Below are 13,436 nucleotides of genomic sequence, written 5' to 3' on the forward strand. Positions count from 1 at the left end.
TTTTTAATTTGTCCAGGACTAATGCTTTTAATAGTGGGATGAGAGGTATTTTATTGAAGTCATTCCTAACGCTGGACTAAATGTTCCTGAATGCCGCAGTTTATGATCCCGGTTCTCTTTTACCCGACAATCAATCTGTTATCTTCGTTATCTTTGCCAAATATGCCATCGTGCTTTTTGGATAAGCAAAAGGGATAACTTTTTCCGGTCCTTTTCAAATTATTCTGAAATAGTTCTAAAAAACGTTTTCCAAATGGAGATATACTGGAAAAAAGGAAGGTAAAACCATTTATATTATTGGTCAGAAAAGAAAGTTAGCCAGAACTTTCTCCCAGCAACCTGAGGGTACGAGCAGATCTGGTGTTGAGCCTAAATCCCACATCCCTGCAAAATCAGACTTTTTTTTTCTTAGAGTTGCGCTTCTGACAGAACGTGTGTCGCGAACACACTGCATCGCTGATCAGTTTTCCCCTTGTGTGAGCCGAAAGTTTAGGGGGACGGCCTGATCTTAATAGATTTGCAGTGGTCTGATTCTCCTTCTATTTCAATATTATTTCTTGCAGAGTGCTCCTTTGGATGTTTAAAGCTTAGACATTTTTTTGTATCCAAATCCAGCTTGAAACTTCTCCACAACAGTATCTCGGACTTGCCTGGTGTGTTCCTCGTTCTTCATGATGCTCTCTGCGCTTTAAACAGACCTCTGAGACTATCACAGTGCAGGTCCATTTGTACAGAGACTCGATTACACACAGGTGGATTCCATTTATCATAGTTTGTCATTTAGATCAACATTGAATCATTCAGAGATCCTCACTGAACTTCTGGAAAGAGTTTGCTGCGTTGAAAGTAAAGGGCATGTCTGAAAACCATGTCTGAAAGGATTCGCTGAACTTTATTGTATAAAATATACAATAAAGTGTGTTCCACTTCATGATTGTGTCCCACTTATTGTTGATACTTCACAAGAAATTACAGTTTTATATATTTATGTTTGAAGTCTGAAATGTGGAAAAAGGTCACAAAGTTCAAGGGGGCCAAATAGTTTCGCAAGCCACTGTAAAAGCTATATTCAAGATCTCGACTAGTTGTACTCAAGTAAGCTTTGTTTGGTCTACTATAGTAGCCTTGTTGTAATACATGTTTATTGTACGTAGTTGTAACCAGGGGCCCATTGCCAATGAGACACTTGCCAAAATCAGATTCCCCCTAACTTCTGAGAGAAAAGTCTGAAAAACTTTGAAATCAATGTGGTACCCTAAAAGTCACAAGTCTGTAGTTCAAACACGGACCACTTCAGCAGGGGGTGAGATTTTGGCAGCACCTGCCAAAATCTGACTGGCCCCCTAATTTTGGAGAGAAAAGTCTGTAACACTTCAACAAGCCTACAATAGTACACCAAATAAAGCCTACTTGTGTACAACGAGTCGTGATCCTGAATACAATAGTGTTTAGCTACATTGTGTCACCTCTTGTGTTGGTGACATATGTATATGTCTAAATGAACCTATTATACAGACTAAGACTTGTTTTAATCATGCCGATTAATGTTCCTTAATAAACACATTATGGAGACTACAATCGCTACAAACGTTCTGTCGGAAACGCAGCCCTGAGAAGCGTAGTCCACGCGAACAGTAGTCAGATGTTGCAGGGGTGTCGAATTTAGGCACAACACCAGACCAAGGCATAAGCAAACTTGGTGGCTGCTTAGGGCCCCACAACCACCAGGGACCCCATGATTGGTTAACTGACATCATTGAATATATATGATAGGTGGTCATGTCCGATATACTTCTAAATATACACTAATTTACAAAATAGATAATATTGTTGTCAGGACCACAACTGAAACAGGACCCAATTGCGTAGCGTTTACCACAAGTTTTATTGAAGGAAAGAAGAAGGGCTGCGCCCACAATCCGGTGTTCGCTGGACGGGGGAAGCAAGTCACTCTCATACTCGGACTATGATCAGAACACGGACCGTTGATCTTCTGTAGCGAGCGATGGCGGTGTCAGGGACGGAAACACTTTTCGGTAGCCGGGACTGGGAGAGCAAGGTGTGGTCGGGGTCGGAAACGAGTCGTAAGCCAGAACGGTAGAGTAAACGTAGTCAGGGACGAAAATAGGTCGCAAGCCGGGACTGGAGAGCAGACGTGGTCAGGATCAAAACAGGTTGTAGCCGGAGACAGACGGGAGCAAAAAACAGGACAAGTGGGAGTCAGGGTCGGAAAAGGCTTGCCTAGTATACACTGAGGTTCACGGACGGACTGACAACAGGGGACAGACAGGACTGGGTTCAAATAGTGACAGATAGCCAATTAGAACCTACGGCGTTTGGCGCCAAGTGAGTGGGCACAGCTGAGTCACATCAGTAATCATGACAATTATGTTAACAATGAGTAGTTTCCTACAGCCTCTTTGCTCTAAATCTCAGGGACCCACGATTGGATGATCAAATCACTTTTTATTGACAGTAAAAGGAGCGAATCAGCAATCATTTTTTGCAAATATCGATGGGAGTATTTTTCCACTTTCAGTATAAACAACAGAGTTGGACATCAGATATCTTACAATTTTGTCATACATGACTTTACTTTCAGAGAAGCCAAGAAACACAGGTTCTGAGGAGGGGTTGGAGTATTGAGTGACAATATAAAGAAGCATAAAAGTCAAATGTTTTGATTGGGATAATTAATTTAGATTTTTTTTTTCTTTCCATTTTCACATCATAAGCTTTTGCACATTTTACATGGTTTTCAGATGTATGTTTGTTCAACTTTATATTCTGCTTATAAATCAGATGTTTTACCTTGTTCCCGGTACGTCTGTACATTAACATAATTAAGTATGTGTTTGATCTGTTTCATTTTATTTAAAACTGTTTATTTTTGTACATTTGTTGTTACAGTTTATTTAAAACACAATTTATGCTACCTCGTTTCAGGTTCATTTGTACATCCATCCATCCATCCATTATCTGCACCGCTTATCCTCAGAAGGGTCGCGGGTGTCCGAGCTATCTTGGGGCAGTGGGCAGGGGACACCCCGAACTGGTTGCCAGCCAGTCGCAGGGCACACAGAGACAGACAATTCACTCGCTCATTCACACCTAGCGACACATTGGACCGGCCACTTAACCTGACATGCATGTTTTGGAAATGTGGGAGGAAACCGGAGTGCCCGGAGGAAACCCAAGCAAGCACAGGGATAACATGCAAACTCCACACAGGAGGTTCGATCTCATGACCTCAGAACTGTGCCGCGCACACGCTAACCACTGCGCCACCGTGCTGCCCTCATTTCTGCATTTATATATTGATTTAAGAAGTATTTGTTTGACTTTGAATTCAGTTTTTGAACTTTTGTTGTTACAAAAAATATTTATTTTACCTTACATATTTGATCTAAATTCTGTAACTTTGTACAATTGTTGTTGCAGTTAATTTAAAACAGAACTTATAAAGCAGATTTTGTTTGCAGTAAATAATTTAGTTTATTTTGTTACTTTTATTCGGTCGAGGTGACTTTCTGTACCCCACTTTGTACTATATCACTTTGAATATCTAGTGTAAATCGATCCAAGGCTGCTCTTATAGTTGAATTTTGTACCATTTTAGATTATAAACCATAGGTAAAAATGCCTGGCGGCCCTTTGTGGTTTGATCTATTGTTTCCTGAGTTGTTGGGGAAATTGCTCACTTTGTAAAATTTTAATTTAAAATTTGCAGATCTGTTCTCTGATTACTTGGCCTCATTCACTGAGGATTACAATCTAACTACAACAGAAACCGCTCACTAATATTTGTGTATTTGTTATAAGAAATTAGAACATGGAATGAGTTCTAATAGGTATGCAAATGATCAAATAACAGGGTGCTGTGCATTTCACACCTAGGTCTTCAGTATGCTGAATTAATCCAACCCTTGATAACTATTTTATCGGTTATCCTGCATCTACAGCTGCAGTACATACAAAAAAGCATCAGTAATAATTTATCCTCATAAAATAGCAAGATTAGATAAAAAAAATGCCACATCTTACTCACAAAAACCTTTTAAATTTGTGCACAAAGTTCATTCTATCTTTCCTCAAGTATTTCAATTACTCCTGACCCGCCAACAGAAAATCTGATTGTTTAAACAAAACAGATTTATCTAACACTGATGTCATGCCATAGGGCCTTCAGAAGTCTTCGTGAAGGCCTCCGGGCAGATTATTGACCCTGGCAACAAGTAATGGTTGAAATGTAATTGGTTAAATGCTTGATTATGAAAGCACACATCTGGAAGCAGTGCGACTAGAGAAGGAGCAAAGAAAGGAAACTAATAATCAATTTGGAATTATTTCATGGACAAATATTATTAACATCACATGATTCAGATGCTGCATTTACTGCTTTAGATATCTGACGATGCAAAGTAGGATTGAAAAATGTACCGCATCTCCTGCTATAGACCAGGGGTAGACAAACTAAGGCCCACAGGTCTCATATGGCACGCCAGGCTTTTTATTCTGGTCTGCTGAACAAAGTACCCTAGGGTACTTTTATGGATGCCTTTTCTATAAAAATATTTATTTCAATAAAACATTCACTGCATTGTATACATTTAAATAATTTAAATTACATTTTAATACAATTCTTAAAATTGTAAAGACAACAAGGAGCGCATCTACAACAACAGCAACATACAATAAATAATCACTGCATCGTTCGGAGAATTCCAAAACCACAGCTCAAAATCTTGCACGCTCACACTACTCAACCCTTACTCTTTGCAAAGTAATATTTCCCAGAAGAGAAAAAATGTTGAGTGCAAAGAGTACATGCCAATAAAGATTATTCCTTTTTTACGATAAATTCCCCAAAATACATCAGCCTATATTCAATATCTCATGGTTGTTGTCAAATTTTATATCCTTTGATTTTTAAAAGAAAAGCAACGGATGTTTGATTAAAACACGCAGTTCAATAGTTCCGCATAGCACATGTGATGACCATTAAAATGATTAACTTCATTTTCACTGTGCTGTAATCACACACCAAACAGTTTCAGATAAAATTAAATACTGTTGTCTTTGGTGGTGGAAGTAATGGAATGTAGAGCCAAATAGCAAAAAATAAGGAGACAAAAGACATTCTCTGTAGAGTAATGTGGTCTTAAAATTGTAAACAGTTGCTGTAATTTCATACAAGAGCCTCTTAATCAACAAGACATAAGAATCACCACAAAGAATTACGGGAACAAACTGAGCAATGATTAAGAATGAATCCTAAAGGTGAGAGAAACCAAAACAAAAAGGGCCAACAACGGTCTTTTTAATTTGTGGGCTTGGGTCACGAATGAACCATCTCTGTGAGTAAAATAAAAGTAAAGTGAAGTGAAGTTAAATCTCCTATTTCTGATCGTATTTGTGAGTACTCAGAAAGAGAAGAAGGCGATTGGGGCTGACGATGCGCGACTCCACAAGCCTGTCTTTTGTAATGAAATCTAATTTAAACCAGACTGCATAAACAGAGACAAAGAAGAACAATGACAAATGGATAATTTTTAAAAACGTCAGCGTGAGAAAAGCTTACCCCAACCCGAATTGACATTTCAGGCCCAACTCGGCTTGAAAATATGGGACGTTTTGGGCTTGGGCTTGGGTTTAAGATCTTACCTCTAGGCTGAAAATGGTGGACAAAACCGAAAGGCTTGGCGCTCATACGCCAACACGGTATCTGATTGGCTAAACCAACAGCTTTCTTATACGCTGATGTTCTATGTCTCAGAAGTCTTTGTAGATTTCCGACCCTGGCAACAACTAATGGCAGAAATGTGATTAAATAAATGCTCAAATAGGAAAGCACAAATCTGAAAGCAAGGCAACCAGTGAGAAGCAATGAAAGAAAGATGACAGACAGTTTAGCAATATCGAATAACATCGATGGACAAAATATAATGAACCTTGTATGATTCAGATATTTTTTAGTCCAGCAGAGAGGGACTTGAAGACCCTGATGGCTCACTACTTGTGGGTATAAACTTTAGTGTTTTATTGTTGGAGCTGTCGTACAGAATGTAGATACTTTGTTCAAATGTATTTTTTCTCATAAAGCCACTGCTATATTAAAAGACATATCTCAAGTTTGGGCCTTTTTTGTAAACATTCCAGCCGAGCAAAATAGGACAAAAATGGCAATAAGACTTTTTAGAGAAGCAGCAACTATATACATGTATGAACAAACAGTTTGAGCCGTCTCTAGTGGTAGCTTCTGGAAATTCTCATAACTTTGATTTTTGTTGTTGTACGTCAGGCAGAATTTCTGTTCAAAAGACGTCTTTTATATTGAACTCCTCGTGTCTTGAGCAGCTTGTATTTAGAGGCGCAGTGAAAAATAAAGCATAGGGGTCTTTGAACTTACTTAACATGTACCTAAAGGGACAATGTGTAATATTAAGTGCCTCCTAGTGGTACAAAAAAACTAATCCAGTCAAAATAAAACTGATTTGAATACTTGGCAAAAATACATAAACTATCATACTAATGTTCATTTTTAAGACAAATAAAAAATAGGTCGAGAAAATTGTATTTCTTAATCACTGTGGAATGCCTTCTTAGATTGGATGCCATGCTCTTCCGACACATTCTGCTGTGTATCACTGGCCCTCGCTCGTACCAAACAAAACAGTGTCATCTAGTGGTCACATATTACCCATTGGGCTTTCAAGAGAAAAAATATTTAACTTTCAACATTTTACCAACCCTCTCAAAGGGCCCATTAACCTTTAAAGGGTTTAAATTACCATCTGTTATTCTTTTTTTACTTTCCTGGCATCATTTTGCCAAGGCAAAGGCCAGCAACCTGCTGGAAAAAGTTTGGCGAACCACTTATGGGTCCTGACTTACCAGTTGAGAAACTGATGTAAACCAAAATAATGCTAAGAAAAAAAAAAGAGGGTCAATTAAACTCCTTAACAGTAGATGGCGATAGTAAAATAAGTTTGCCCATTAATTCCTGCAAACTCAGGTTTGCGTTACTGCTAATGGGAAATTAAGTGCAGTTAATTTTCTACAATTTTTTCAGTACGTATTGATAATCTCATTAGAAAAACTTAAATTGTTTTAAATGATCCGTTTTTGTAATTCATTTGGAGTTTGTGGATAATAACTGCAATAGGAGGAATTGATTTTCCCAACAGTAGTGCAGTGTTTTTTTTCTCATTATTTAGTGGGTGAGGTTTCTCTCCTAAAAGTACATAATTTGGGTTAATATGTAATGTATGTATTGCAGTATTTGCACTTTTTTATTTCATGTATTTGCATGTTGAGTCTGTTAAAATGCCTGAAGCTTACTGAAGTGAAGTATTTTGGATTGCATTTAAAACCGTCTATTGATCACGTATGGGGGTATTATTGATAGAGGTTGTTTCAGCTTTGCTGGTAATTTTGTTTAAAAAAAACTGAATATTTTCTCCTTCATCTGGTTTAAACTGCACAATTTTTCATTCAATAAATTTCAGGGGTCAAAACGAAATCTTGTTTAATAGAAAAAAGTACACACAAAAAACAAGGTCATCATTAGTCCATTACATTCTGCTTTTGTGCAAATTAGTTGCTCGCAAGTCCTTTTACTGGTCCGTCATGTAGACCATTTCCACGATCGTGTTTACAACATTTTGTCGTGCGGTTGCCGCGCTGTTGTCTATGTCAATGTGGTTAAACATTGCTGTGCACCTCACAAACTTCTGGAACAAACTCTGGATTATCTTCTGGGCACCATCACAGCAGATTTTGACGAGCTCTCCTGGCAAGAGGTGCCGACCTAGGCAAGGAATCTCCGCTATTGTGTTTATAAGGCGCAAGCTGGTCTCCTCAGTGGCACTGATAGATCTTTGCAGAAAAGTCTCAGCAATGGTCTTCTCGGGTGCAGGTGGCTCAAGTTCCCTCAAAAGAACATCCAAAGATGTTATGACGATGTTGTGCGCAAGGGACTTAGAGTCACGGAGGAACTTCTGGTGAAAATGCTTTTTTTCTTCCAAGGTGGTTCTTGATCTTTCTAGAGCTTTGTGCACATCTGTAAAAATCTGCCATAGGAAGACCTCAGTGTCCTGTTGAGCATTGGGCCACACTGATTCCACATATTTATGGAAGCCTTCAAGTGTGATCTTCGGAAGAGAAAAAGACAGATAAGCGACTGATTTGTCACTGAATAGTTAATTTAAGCTTCCTGTTGTGTTAGGGTCTCTACCGCCCCATTTTCGATGTAAATACCTGCAATAACCAGACGCTTTCATGTCTTGCACTAAGGCTTCTTGAACTTATCAGGAATGTTTATTTGACCAAATTAAAAAGAGAATACACTATACTATAAAATACTCTAATTAAAATTGTTACATTTGTATTGTTAAGGTTTGTTTCAACACAGCTTTAAAAATGATATTATAAAACACAGCCAAAACTGAAATCATTCATGGTCTGGACTGGATATACTTGCAAAAAAGGACTCTATGCGTATAACCTTTTTGTCTCAAATGCATTGTAAAACATTCACTACCGTTCAAAAGTTTAGGGTCACCCAGACAATAGTGTGTTTTCCATGAATTACAGAATAAATAGAAAGTCTAGTCAAGACATTGAGAGGGTTAACAATAATATATTATATCTAATTTGAAAAAATAACCTTAGAACATTGCTCTCATCAAAGAAAGAAAATTCCCAAGCAACCCCAAATTTTTGAACGCTAACGTACTTGCATACACATGCAAGTTATTCCACACAGTGACTTGTACTCTAATGTAATTATTTATTGGTTTTGGAACAAGTAATCTTTTTGGTCCTCCTTGGCTGTTGTTTGGTCTTGCAAGTGTTTATTTTCTGTTTTGACCCGCTGTGCTTTTTATTTAATATTTGCATTAAAGTACTATTGCTAAAAATGATTTAAGCAGATGTGTTGTAATACTCTTCAGTGAGAGGTATCAAAACAACCTTTTATTTATTCTTATAACAATATTGAGTTTACTTTTTAAAAAATTAAAAATTGAAATTGAGGGGTTTAGACCCATGCCAAAAATAGAAAATAACAATATTTTCATGGATAAGAAAGCCTAACAAAATAATCAAGAGATGATGCAAAAGTGAGTGATGTATTATTGTTTTTAGTGTATTTTAAAGCTGATTTAAGACATGGTCGCCAACGATCTGTTAACATGGGGCATGCTACCAGAAAAATAACACAAGAGGAATGGTAATTTGAGAAATATTTTCCTTACCTTTCTCCCGAACAATTGCGAAAGGCGTTTCTCCTCAGCTATCTCAGTGTAGACGGCTTTCTGGAGTGTGTTTAAATGCAGGGCCCTCGCCACTATCCAGGCCTACACACATTTATACAATTGCAAATTAGAAATGGGAATTTAATTTCTGGTGGCAAATGATGAACTACAGTGATGCTTTGCTCTCTCGCAAGTTTAATTTATGCTGTTTTGTGTTCTGCCTTCTGATTGGCTAAACAGTCACCCGGCTCCTCTTCTGCCTGTGTCTGACCTTGCGTCAATAAAATCGCAGGCTAAGTTGTACACGCATGCAAAACAGCTTGACTGACCTACATTACATACATGCAAATATTTTTCGGTTTCTCTTCATATAAAAAAAAAAAAAAACAGATCGACACAAGCAGAACAAGAGAAAGATGCTTTCTATCGCCAACAAAGTTGGCCTTCTATGACATGCTAAAGGACGTAAAGGATTATTTTCCAATGATGTCCACATGATGGCAACAAAATATAATCTTGAGTAAAAGTAATGTTGATTATAAAAATACATTTATAAAGTACAAAACTTGTATTTGTTTTGGGGTCTTTTTTTCACGTAAAAATTTTCACACGAAATATTTTGTTTACCAATAACGTCCACATGATAGCGACAAAATATCCTAATAGTGCAATATAACAGCAAGATTATTTTTGTCATTCTAATTTGAAAGTAGATGAATTATTTGTAAAAAATAAATTAAAAATATTACAAAATTACGTTAATAAAGCACAATACTTTGTTGTTTAAAAAATGCTTGATCCTGAAAATAGGGTTTCATCTTTGGTTTGGATGTATAATAAAAGTAGTTTACAGATAAATAAATACTTAAAGGTTTAAACTTTGTAGGTTTTGTCTATCACGGGTTCTTTTTGGAATGCAATTACAGCAAAAAATTAAGGAACACTGTATTGTCAATTTTAGTAATAGTCTTTTTTTTATAAAGCCAATTAAGAAGTACAATACATATTCCTTACGATGTAGTTTAAGAATGAACAAAGAATACACATAGGGTATTACAAATTTACATATACTTACCACTTTAAGAAAATAAAACACCCTGGCATCTAGTCTGGTTTGAATGTCTTTGTACCTATGAACAAGACACAAGTTACACTTATTTTCATATCCTCTATTAAAGGTATGCCATATTTTTGATGAGTTTGTACTCACTGTTGCTGGAAACTCTTACTGTTCAGCAACCATAACTTAATGTCCTTGTAGGAGAGGCATGACGGAACTCTTTTCTCCAAGGACAGGAGTGCAAATTGCCTCAAGAACATCTTCTGTAAATGCAAATAAAAAAGCAGATTTAGTTATGCTTCATTTCAACAGAATATTTTAATATATATTTTAATATTATTTACCTCTGCATTGTTCATGCTTGGTTCATGAGCTGATGAAGAATTCATCGTGATGAGTTCTTCAAGCAGGTTGCAAGCATCAATTCTGAAGTTTGAAGAAAAATGAATAGCAGAACTTGAAAATAACGAAGGGATGTGATGAATACAGTAGTGGGAATTTATAAGCATAGAAATATCACTGGAAATCATTGGAATATTTTCTCAATTAACCTTTGTGGAATGTGGTTTTGTGGTGACACAATGCATGTCAGGGTACATTATTTCGATCTGAGCTTACAGTGTAATAACACCATTTATCAATATTTTTTTTTTTACTTCCAATCACTCAAAATGTTCCGTGACATCATATACAGAATAGTTTTTAATTTATCTATCCCATAAGCCCTATAGGACAGTACAAGTCCCTTTTATCTATGTATCTATCCATCCATCCATCCATCATCAATCCGTCGATCCATCCGTCCGTCCATCCATCCATCCATCCATCCATCCATCCATCCATCCATCCATCCATCCATCCATCCATCCATCCACCCAGCCATTTATCTATATACTATTTCTAGTTAAGTATAAGTAGTTCCATATGGCCTAGTTAGAGCTTTGAATTGTGGTTACAATTTTTTTTCAATGCAAGCCAAATTTTTGACAATAGCAGTTTCCCCCAAAACCTCGCACAACTCATGTCAAGTGCACTTTTTGGGGATGTGAACGTTTGACATCCAACCACTCAAAATGTTTGATGGCATCCGAACTATAGAGTTTCCAATGCATTTATTCACCCCCTGCTTGTTAAGACAGCAGAAGTCTTAAAAGTGACTATAAATAAAACTAACTAAACTGTATACTTTATACATATACATAAAATTTAATTTAATATTCCATATCCTAATTAGAGCTTTGAATTAGTCCAAAAGGTGGTGACATTTTTTTGTTCTTTGCTTACAATTGACTGCAAAAATACCAGAACCCTGGGAAATGCATTGAAATACACCAGGTTTACGATATATAAAATATTATCAATTATAATGAATGTCTTTACCTCCAAATATTGTACATAGCATTCTTTAAAGTGTGTATTTGGTTGGCTACAAAATGCAAGAACATATAAATCACAGCACAATGCCATTTTGTACATGTTTTCACAACCTGGGGTAAATTTGAGCTCCCAAGTGTAAATTTTAAATGCCCTCTCTTTGATTCAAACACAGGCTCAGAAACCGCCTCTTCCCCAGGGCCATCACCACCCTAAATGAGCGCACATACTATGAAAACATATCTTGCACTTATTTTGGGTTCTTTTTGTTGATGTTGTTGCTGCTAAATATTATTACGCGAAACTGTGAAAATATATTCGGGTGGTTGTGGAAGGTAGAAGTAAGAAGGGAGAGGACCCATCTGGGCATCCCGGGCAGAGGACTGGAGGATGCTGCTTGGGAGGGTGGGATGAGAAGACAGAGCTATGCCAGTGCACAATAATATTGCCCTTTATACATTGGTTAACTGCTGTTAAAAGTGTCGATAAAAATTGTTTAAACCTCATATTGTTAGAATATGATATAAGGAAATTGTGAAGGTATTTAATTGCTGTTAAGTGTCGATAAAAACTCATATTGTTGGGATATAATATAATGAAATTGTGTGTTTAATTGCTGTTAAAAATGTCAGAAAACATTGATAAAACGTCATATTGTCAGATATAACAAAATTGTGAATATGCTTAATTGCTGTTCAGATTGTCGAGAAAAGATGTTCAAACCTCACATTGCTTATTTTCTGTTAATAGTGTCAATAAAATTTTTCAAACAAAAAAAAAATATATATATATATATATATATATATTCCTCGTGGCTTATTTGTTTTTGTTGCTGCCAAATGTTACTGCACCTCTTTTCATTGGGATGCACTTTTATTTTTCATTCCCAAACATTGCATTATGTATTACAATTCATGCCAGTCTCAAAGCACTACGTAGTAAATATATTTTTCGGCAGAGTGTCATGTCTAATCTTGTTGCATGCAATGTTACACAACGTCAATATGAATCAATATAAAACAATTCAAATCAATTGAAAATACAAAACAATGAAACTGTACATAGTGTGTACCTGCATGCCATGAGGGTTACATTTAATGGGGAAAGAATATCACAATCTCTTTTAGATAGATAAATGCGTTAGTTTACGTACCTATCAGAAGGTTGATTTGCCATTGTTGACGTGTTGATGACGAGGAGTCCGGTTTGTTGTTCGTCTTCGAAATGACTGTCAATGTTTTTGTTTGTGAGTGAAGTTTATTATATGGCCTGTGAGGCGCTCTTGCATCTCTTTCATCCTCTTTGACATCTTTCATTGCCACAAAGAGAAGCAGAGAAGTACGTCACAAAGAAATCTCAGCTACTCTTTGTGACGTACAAAGAAATCTCAACTGCTCTTTGTGACGTAGTTCTCCCCAATTGAAGCTGGGAAGTTCCATTGAAACTTTTTTTTCTTCGTTCCGTTTCTCTTTCTCTTTATAGTGTTTTTCGTACTCATACTTTACTCTGATATTTTTATACTGCAATCCAATTTTACCCTTAAGCGTTTGGCTATGTTTTATTTCCAAGTGGGTATTTGTCAAAAGAAAGAGCGTAAAAAGACGATTAGTACGGAAGCTCACGAGTGCCTTAATAAGATTAATGAATAAAAAGTATTTTCCCCCAAAAATTCGATTACAGCCAAAGGAGTTTCTAAGTTGCCAAACTTATCATCATTATGGTGAAATTCTACGATCACAATTGCA

General features: G+C 36.7%; 1 protein-coding gene across 1 annotated transcript; it reads right to left on the bottom strand.

Moving 5' to 3' along the window:
• Positions 1 to 7,511: 7,511 nt before the first annotated feature.
• LOC148371842 (uncharacterized) lies at positions 7,512 to 13,090 on the bottom strand. The gene is made up of 6 exons (XM_088327951.1): positions 12,845 to 13,090; positions 10,662 to 10,743; positions 10,468 to 10,580; positions 10,333 to 10,387; positions 9,258 to 9,359; positions 7,512 to 8,153 (listed from the first exon to the last, which is right to left on the bottom strand). Exons 1-6 carry the CDS (start codon positions 12,865 to 12,867, stop codon positions 7,617 to 7,619), a joined length of 912 nt encoding a protein of 303 aa, XP_088184077.1. The 5' UTR covers positions 12,868 to 13,090; the 3' UTR covers positions 7,512 to 7,616.
• Positions 13,091 to 13,436: the final 346 nt, after the last annotated feature.

This window comes from Urocampus carinirostris, chromosome 2, assembly GCF_059441175.1.
Source record: "Urocampus carinirostris isolate Australia breed hairy pipefish chromosome 2, RoL_Ucar_1.0, whole genome shotgun sequence".
Taxonomy (NCBI): Eukaryota; Metazoa; Chordata; class Actinopteri; order Syngnathiformes; family Syngnathidae; genus Urocampus; species Urocampus carinirostris.